This window comes from Mytilus trossulus, unplaced genomic scaffold (assembly GCF_036588685.1).
Source record: "Mytilus trossulus isolate FHL-02 unplaced genomic scaffold, PNRI_Mtr1.1.1.hap1 h1tg000743l__unscaffolded, whole genome shotgun sequence".
In the NCBI taxonomy this organism is placed as follows: Eukaryota; Metazoa; Mollusca; class Bivalvia; order Mytilida; family Mytilidae; genus Mytilus; species Mytilus trossulus.
Genome location: NW_026963474.1, coordinates 12363 through 21742, shown reverse-complemented (window position 1 = coordinate 21742; position 9380 = coordinate 12363). Strand labels below are relative to the sequence as shown.

The following is a 9380-nucleotide window of genomic DNA, read 5'->3' as shown; positions in this document are numbered from 1 at the left end:
AAAGAAAACAGCTACTCTCCTTAGAGTCTTAAATAGACACTCGACACTAACCATAATGAGACTGGGCTTAGCTTTGTAATTCACACACAAACAAGAGTATATCTTATAAGACGAGCTTAAATCGTATGCATTAGGTCTGCCAGCTTGTGCCATGAAAGCAAGTATATATACTTATGAATTGATCCTAAATCAAACGCATTAGCTCTGCCAGCTCTCACAAAGATAAGAGCCACTACTCACGGCGCCTTAGGGGCATGAGCCCTATATCCTAATATTAGACCACCTTATCACTAAAAGCTACTTGCCCATTGTACAAGTTCATTAAATTAAAAGTTTAACGCTTCTTAAAAGCTTTAGCTTATTTTTTATTTTAGTTAAGAGCTTCCAACCATATGACAAAATATTTCTCAGGAATAAACTCAATCACAATCGGTATAAATCTATGGTTAACCCCGCAAATTTCAGAACACTGCCCGTAAATAATTCTACACTGGGAAGCTTTTATAGGAAGCCGATTAATTCGACCTGGGATGGCATCTACTTTAATTAGTAACTTAGGGAGTGCAAACGAATGGAGCACATCAGACCTTCTTACAAAAGCAGTTATTTGCACATCTGCTGGAGCCACCATCCGGTTATCAACATCCAACAAACGATACCCTCCTTTTCTAAATGTCTCCTGCTGGTCTTCTATGTAAGAATCAATTGTATAACACGAAATTCTTTCAGCGCTTTCTCTAGAGCTTGGAGTGTCTAAATTGCGACAAAATTCGTAAGATCAGTACCATTGTTTCCCAATCGCCTTAAAATTTCACCGGGGCCGTTTTACTTCTTCTATATAATATAGGTTAATTATAGAAGGAAACCACAACCCTACTAACATCAACATTGGCACAATAGTCCATCAAAATTCTAATCGTTGACGGTTCAAGAAATGGCGATAAGAAAATTTAGTAAGAAGGATTACGCATCCTATATATATAACAAAGACCAACACAGCCACTGCTACTATCATCACAAAACCATGGTACCGGAACAGGTCTTTCCCTAGTTCCCCATGGACAATATCACCAAAATATCGACTCCCGTAAAAAGACATATTTATATTTTTCTACACTTATTAGCCCACTCACGTGCGCTACTTTCGCGATTTACTAATTTTAATAACTTGAAATAAGCTAAAAACTTAAACCATTTCAGGTCTACAGGACGACTCCTACAGAATTTAGGGTATTCAAGCAGCTTGTCCCACACCCACAAAGAAAGAGGGTTTAATAACAACCTAGAGAAATAAATGACTGAAAGACACTGCCCCAAAATGATATAAGGCTCCCGCACTGGGCGAGCACCAATCCATGTTAACCTAATAAACCTACCAACCAACACTCAAAACACTACTTGATTAAACGGGTAAAAACATAAACTTCGATACTTACCTCTGTGAAGACTAGGAATTAGGTATAATACTACAATCGACAAAAACATAACATATACCCCCCCCGCTTTATGAGGAATTGAACGAAGGATTGCATAAGCAAACATAAAATACCACTCAGGCTGAACATGGATTGGCGTTTTTATAGGATTAGCAGGCCAATAGTTTAAATGATTCCCTAACAGCTCAGGATCCACACACACTAAATATATAAAAAAGAACCTAAAGCAAACATAACCAAAAAGATCTTTAATAGTATAGAAGGGGTGGAAGGGCACACACATAGTACCTCTTTCAATACCCAAAGGGTTATTACTCCCTTTCTCATGTAAAAAAAACAGGTGTAAAAAAACAACCGCCACTATCACAAACGGTAAGAGAAAGTGTAAAGTATAAAACCGCTTTAGAGTTGCATTACACACGGTCCAACCCCCTCATACATAGCGGAGCATACTCTCTCCTACTACGGGGATCACTCTAAGTATATTAGTAATAACAGTAGCCCCCCAATATGACATTTGCCCCCAAGGCAAAGTGTAACCGAGGAAAGCCTCCGCCATAGTTAACAAAAACAAATGCACCCCAAAATACCACACTGTCTTATCTAAATAAGACCCATAATACAGCCCACGAGCAATGTGCGCATAAATACAGATAAAAAACATAGAGGACCCATTTGCATGAATATTACGCAACATTCATCCTTTTTCCACATTACGCATAATATGTACTACAGAATCGAATGCCATGTCTTCATGAGCAGTATAATGAGTTGACAATAAAAGACCCCTTAGAAGTTGGATAATTAGGCACAAGCCTAGTATAGAGCCAAACCTTCACCAAGCGTTTAAGTTTACAGGACAAGGCAAATCATAGAACCTGTCATTCATAATCTTCACCAACTTATTAGTACTTCGTCACGGACCAACCCTCTTAGGCGTGTTAATATTATTCACAGTATTGTTACCAACCATCTCATAAGAAAGGCCTACACCTTGTTTATGAGTTTACAGCTCACCACCTCTTCCTCGGCCACCTCATGAATTTTTGTTATATATACAGGCACAAACCCCCCGCACACCGCATTTTTTTATGAGTACACATAAGCTTGGACCCCCCTTTTTACACCTCTGAAGACACCCAAAGTGTTAAGTGTCCAACTTTGTTTTTGCTCCATTTTTACTTTATTTTTAATTAGACTTAAAGCGACCAACAACTTACGCTTCAAAAATTTTTTTATTTTTAAGATACACGCCTCGTTTTCGAACCGAAAACCACATGAGCAACCAGAGCTGGGGTAAATGAGGAAATAAACGTCTCAAATCCCCATTATCCTACAGCTTACAATTAGCTATAGAGCCCAAGTAACTTAGAATTTAAGGGTCAAATTCACCACTTTCTCTGCCAATAATTAGGTTGAATCTCATGTGGTCCTGAAGAATGCTTACTCCCCGCAAAGGCTTTGTAGCCTTTCAAGCATACACTAAAACCAAGTTAATTAGGTGTAAGGAGACCCGTATTGACCAGTTTTTAAATAGACCATAACAGCCTAACAATAAACGAATTAACTGTAATTTTGCTTATCTTATGGATTATTTTAATAAATTATAACTATTAATACACCAATAAACTTTAACTATGAGCATTAATAACTACTGACCCCGTCTTTACTAACATCAGGAACACTGTCTTCTTCACTTACAACCACATTTCTCTGCTCGACTGGCTGACAGACATTAGCTGGGACTTCAGGCTCCACAACAGCTATTTGTTCTTCTAAAGGAACATAGCCACCCTCAGCATGGGGGCCCCCTTCCTCCTGATTATCAGGAACAACTTCAGCGACACCATTCACAACAGCATCTCCAACAGCTGAAATAGTTTCAGGTAATGGGAGCACCCTAACAGTGTCACCCCCTCCGCCCTGACATAAGTCCCCTCCTCCAACGTCTATTCTAAACACTCAGTTTTTATATGAAAAAAAACCATCTCACACACCCCTTAACAGTAAGCCTTTTTTTGCAGCAAACCCCTGCCTAAGCCACTCTCATACAGCCTCTCTAGTGCCCAACACATTCAACAATCTATCACTAAGCAACACACTCATTTACATAAAAAGAACCCTTTTTATAAGTTAATCAGCCTATTATACAATATTATTTATGTCATTACAGATCCGTCACAAAGTATTGCTTTAGCTAAAAACTCGCTCGCTTAAAAGAGACCTTAAAGCTATGCATAAGCTTTTGGGTTAACAAACCCAAAAACTTCAATTAAAATAAAGCTTCGCAGGGTCTTGTTGCTCTTCTTTTACACACAGGCCTCTTCGCTTTACCCTTATGCAAGAAGTACTAAAATTTATTTGCCCCACTTTACTTCAAGTAAGCTTTTTATGAGGCAATCGTGTGCATTTCTTTAGAAAGATAAATTCTAAAAAACCTCAGTGAGATGAGCCTAAAACTAATTAACTCCTCTTAAATTGTTTATAAAGAAAAGCTTTAACTTTTTCTTTAGGAATCAAAGTCCTACGTACTATAATACTTCTTTATAACACCTCAGAGCAATAAACTACTTTTGAGCTTAGCTTCATCAAAGCAACTGGGCCATCCCCCCACGTACAACTAAGCTAGGAAGAATTTGTAGCTCTCAGTTATATTAACATTAGCAACTAAACACAACTTAAGAGACAGGCTATCTGGCTTGAGAATAAGAATCTTATACCCTAAGCAAATTACTGGGATTTTCAATTAACAGCTCAACATTCTAGCTTAATTTATTCACCCAGCGTACACTAATTTCATTAAAATTTTTGCCCAGAAGGCAAATATAGTAATTATTGCTATGTAACCATCCTATAACCAGCACATTTAACAGCCTAACGCCACGTTTATTTACATAAAAAGGCCCTATACAATATTGTCTATAGCACTCAGATCTGTGACAGAACATTGCTTTGCTTAAAAACCTTTTATACGAAACTAACTCACTTAAAAGGGACCTCAGGACCAGACATAAACTTCATCACTTGTAGTCTTTGTAAGTTTATAACCCACCTAACCCCCTTTTAGGCGTGTTAATATTACATACTATTGTTAACACTTACTTTTTAAGACGCTCACAACCTTGTTTACAAGCTCACGCTTCTACGTTTCACAATTTTATTTAGCTTCATTTTGTTGCTGCACACCACATTTTTGTCACCTCTATTTAACCTGCTTTCCTATTTCCTCCCCTCCAGATCAGCCCCCCCAGGCATTAGTGTGTCATTTTGATTTTATTTTATTTTTGATTTACTTTTTTGCTTAGACTTTAAGTGACCCATGAATTACGCTTTGGGAACTTTCATATGACTTGATTTCTATTTATTTTTTGATTTTAAGATACAGATAGTCTAGTTTTCAAACCCCAAAAAATCACATGAGCAACCAAAATTAGGGCAAACGAAAAAAATTAACACCTTAGATCCATTTCTCCTGCAGTTTACAATTAACCACAGGAAGCAAATAGCTTTAGAATTTAGGTTTAAGTTTGTTTTTTTCTACCACTAATTAGGTTAAGTCTCACATGACTCTGAAAAATGCTTACTCACTGTAAAGGGTTCAAAACCTTATCTACAACAGGTTGTAAAGCATAATCTAAAACAAGTTTGGACAGGTATGGGCATTCGCAACTAGATTTTCAATAAAATACACAATGTCAAGTAAAATTAAGTTTTACTTTGACTTATAAGTTATCTTAACTAAGGGCTTTTTACATGCATCAGCAACAGGGTTTCCGTGTAAAAGGACAGGAGAACAGGCCTTGCGGTCACTGTACCGGCCGGTAACAGGAAATGCGGTACACTATAAAACCTCATTCTTAAGGGTTTCCACAGTGTTTGGTTTTTTTTTGTCTGTTACTAGCACAAATCCATTACACACCGCCTTTTTAGAACCCTTGTTTTATTCTTTAGGTGGGTGATTGCTGCTTTTTGGCTGCATTAATAGACTGTTTTATTTTTTACCTAATTTGCAACCCGTTTTAACCCTATTTTTTAATAAAATAGCAATACTAATTTTAACAAGAACCAACGACACGCCCTACCGCCACTAATTGGCCTTCAGCTTCATAAAAGGCAACCCTTTTTATAAACTAATCAGTTTATTGCGTAGCATTATTTAAGCAATGACAGAGCCAGGGCAAAGCGTTGCTTTAGCGAAAAAGTCCTTTCGTACAAAATTAGCTCATTTTTAAAAGAGGATAGAAACTGAACTAGCTCACGCCGTTCTGAACTCAGCTCATGTTAGATTTTAAAGGGCGAACAGACCCACCATTAGAAGCTTCTACGCCTCTAGGATATCTAAAGCCAACATCGAGGTCGCAATCTTCCCCTCCAATACCATCTTTCGGGAGAAATTGCGCTGTTATCCCTAGAGTAGCTAGCCACACATATAAAGTTAGGAAATACGAGTTAGATTTATATAATAGTGAAAGACTTATTTTCACTGATCTCCCATCAAAATCGTATAAGAGCCAAAAACTCCAATTAAGATAAAGCTTCATAGGGTCTTGTCGTCCTTCTTTTACATAAAGGCCTCTTCACCTTAAAGTTAGTTTAAATTAAATTTTCAGACACAGCACCTTCTTCGTTAACCCTTTCATACCATCCTTCAATTGAAAGGCAAATTATCGCGCTACCTTAGGACGCTCACGTTAACGCCGCCGTTTACAACAAACATTACTCTAGTTGCACTGGGCAGGGACTACCTTTTACTTACATCAAAAGGAAATGTTTTTGTTAAACAGTCGAGAAGTTTAGTTTGCCGAATTCGTTTAAAAACTTTTATTTAGCCTTTAGTTTTTTAAGGTAAAACAAAATAGTAATACCAAATAAATAATATTTTTACTCGTTTTTATCATAGTCACTGGTCCTACAACCATAGGCTTATTTTAAAGTAAATGAATAACCCAATTAATCTTTTTTCCCCATCTGGTTTTAGTTAAAATACACTAATATCTAATAGCCAGTTTAAAGCCTATAGAAACCCAATTTGTTTTTAACATCAATTTTAGTATTTTTCAGCTTAACCCAAAAAATTTTACCCCTTAAATAGTTAAGGAAAATGCTTACACATCTTTTTAAGCCAACCAGATATCTAAAAGCGCGAATAGTATCTAGCCGCTATTCTTTAGTTTAATTAAATCTCTGCCACGATTTCTTAACTCAAAAAAATAACTCTCTTTTATTCGGGAAAATTAAATTCTTAAACTTGTCTTGAAAAACCCTTATGCAAAAGGTACTAAAATTTATTTATACTATTTTAATTCAAGTGCACTTTTCACAAAACAATTATGCACGTCTCTTTAAAAAAGATAAATTATAAAAAGCCTCAGTAAGAGGAATCTAGAACTGACAATTCTAAGTTATATATTAACTACTTTTAACTTATTTATGAAGAAGAAGATTAACTTTTTCTTTAGGAATCAAAGCCCTACTTACTACAATTTTTCTTTATAACGCTTCGAAGTTCTAAGTGCCAAAAAACTACTTTTGAACTTTGCTTCATCAAAGCAACTGGATCATCCCCCACGTGGCACTAAGCTTAGGCCTAACTAGACTATGGAGAATTTGCAGTTCTCAGTTATATTAACATTAACTACTAAGCACAACTTAAGAGAAATACTATCTGACTTAAGAATGAAAATCTTATGTTTTCCCTAAACTACTTAAGCAAGCCAAAGCAAATTACTGCGATTTTGAATTAACAGCTCAACGTTTTAGCTTAAACTATTTGGCCAGCATACACTAATTTCATTAGAACTTTTGCTTGGAAGGCAAATATAATATTATTTACTATATATGCATATTATAGCCTAGCAGCAACTTCCGTTACTGCTACCTTGTTACGACTTTTCACAGGTTTCCCCGCGAGCGACGGGCGATTAGTACTCATCTGATTGTATTCAGGGTAATTTTATTTTTAACCCTTACTTACAAGTCCTTCTTCAAAGGCAAGTTTTCTTATCTTATTTGTCTACTTAGTTGAGCTACCTTTTAGTAGCTCAATCTTTGAATTATTGCTTAAGTTACATCTGTATCCCAGATTAACCTTGTCATAAGCTGCATGTCAATCTGAATTATTTTTGAAGTTGTGCTACATGGGCATATAGCCAATTCTAGTAGCTGCACCTAACTAAAAGTAACTTACCTTACCGAACTCAGCAAGTAAAATAAGAGTTAGCTTCAGTAATAACCAAAAATTTTACCCGGACACTCACCATATTAGAGTAAACAACCATACACACGCACTAATAAGACAAGGCTCAAATGTAGGTGGGTTATCCTTTAACACCCAGGATCCCCTGTTTTCTATCTCAGACACCGCCTATTTATTTCTCTTTGACAACCAAATGTTTAGTTAAGAGGAACTTTTGTTTTAAACTATGGATAACAGGGTATCTAATCCTGGTTTCACTTCATAGATTCGTTAGAAGCTCACTAAAACTTTAGGAATATAACCACAAAAAACCGTTAACATTACACTGCACCTATAGTTTTTTTATAGTTTTATAACACAACATTGACTCTAACCAATCCGCTTAAATTTATATTCGAACTGAATCTAACCGCGGCTGCTGGCATTCATCAATTGACCCCGAATTTGTCAAAAAGCTGGGTTAAAGTTTCCTTTATTAACCAATTTTCCCCACTGATGTTGAACTTGCACTTAATTTGTTCAAGCCCGCATTTAGAATCATGAGAAGCATTTTGCCCATAAATTTAGGGCCATAATCAAACCCTCCTACAGATTTGACACAAGGTACTAAAGTATCCATCTTCCTCATTTTCAATGAGACGCTTTAATTAAGCTACTGTATCTTCTATTTTAGGTTTATTTTACTCTTCGTAAAGGCACCATGGTTTTTATGCACAAATACGACACCACTAATATTACAAACAGTAACACACCAGCTATTAGGATATATAACCTTAACCCGCTTCTTTCAGCCATGAAACTTAGAAACAAAGACCCGCTAATTTCTCTGTACTCGTAATTCATAAGACCCATAAGGACCGCTCTGGCACAACACCTTCTGACGAGAACCATAAACTCTAGATTAAAACGATACACTTCATTGGGGTAGATCCTTAAAACATACAAGAACAGGACTATTACACCCCTAACGTAAGTTAGGAACAATAAGAACCCTAACAACCTTCTAACCTCCAGTGCAACCTCCACACATGCAATTATAGACCCCCTCAATAGCACTAGCCCTAAAGAAATAGGTTGCTTGGCAATTAAGACAATCGAAAACACAGCCATCAAAATTACACATATGACTATAACTCTCATTATATAAACATAATTAAGCTTACGCCCCCCGCTACCACCAGCCCTCATACTACCAGCTGGTAGGTAAAATAATTTTTCTGAACAATTTCATTCAAACAGCTGAGTTGACCTAGTCCCTTATGGGCACCTTGAGGGCCCAATAGCTCTAGTCAACCTTGATCCAGACTTTGAGCTACCATCCTGGACCCCTTAAAGAAGGCCATTTTTCTGGGGTGGGAGGTTAGCCTCTCTATGAGCCACATTCTCAAAAAGAATCTTAATAGTTTGGCTGACGACCAAGGCTTAGACCCTAATTTTCTAAGCACTCCTCATCACAAAATTAACCCTACAAAGGGAATAAGAAATACTCTGACTCTCTCATATTTCTCAAGAACTACTACAAACCCAAACCTCTCTATTTTCCTCCCTAATACCCCTCCTAAGATAATAGCCCCAATATACAGGCTAAGAAAAGGAGTTTGTATATTTAAGTGCTCATTAATCCGCAAACTTCTGCTATTAACGTAATTAGACCCAAGTATTACTCTAAATACAATCCGTGCCCTATAAAAAGAAGTGAAGATTAAACCTGTTAGCTCTAATAAATAGCACCCATAAGTTATTCTTCT

At 36.7% G+C, this 9380-nt stretch overlaps 1 protein-coding gene across 1 annotated transcript; it reads right to left on the bottom strand.

The window, feature by feature from the left end:
• Positions 1-1101: 1101 nt before the first annotated feature.
• Positions 1102-2409, bottom strand: LOC134702885 (cytochrome b-like). Its single transcript, XM_063563432.1, is given in 1 exon segment — positions 1102-2409. A coding segment is annotated over 1 exon segment (1308 nt).
• Positions 2410-9380: the final 6971 nt, after the last annotated feature.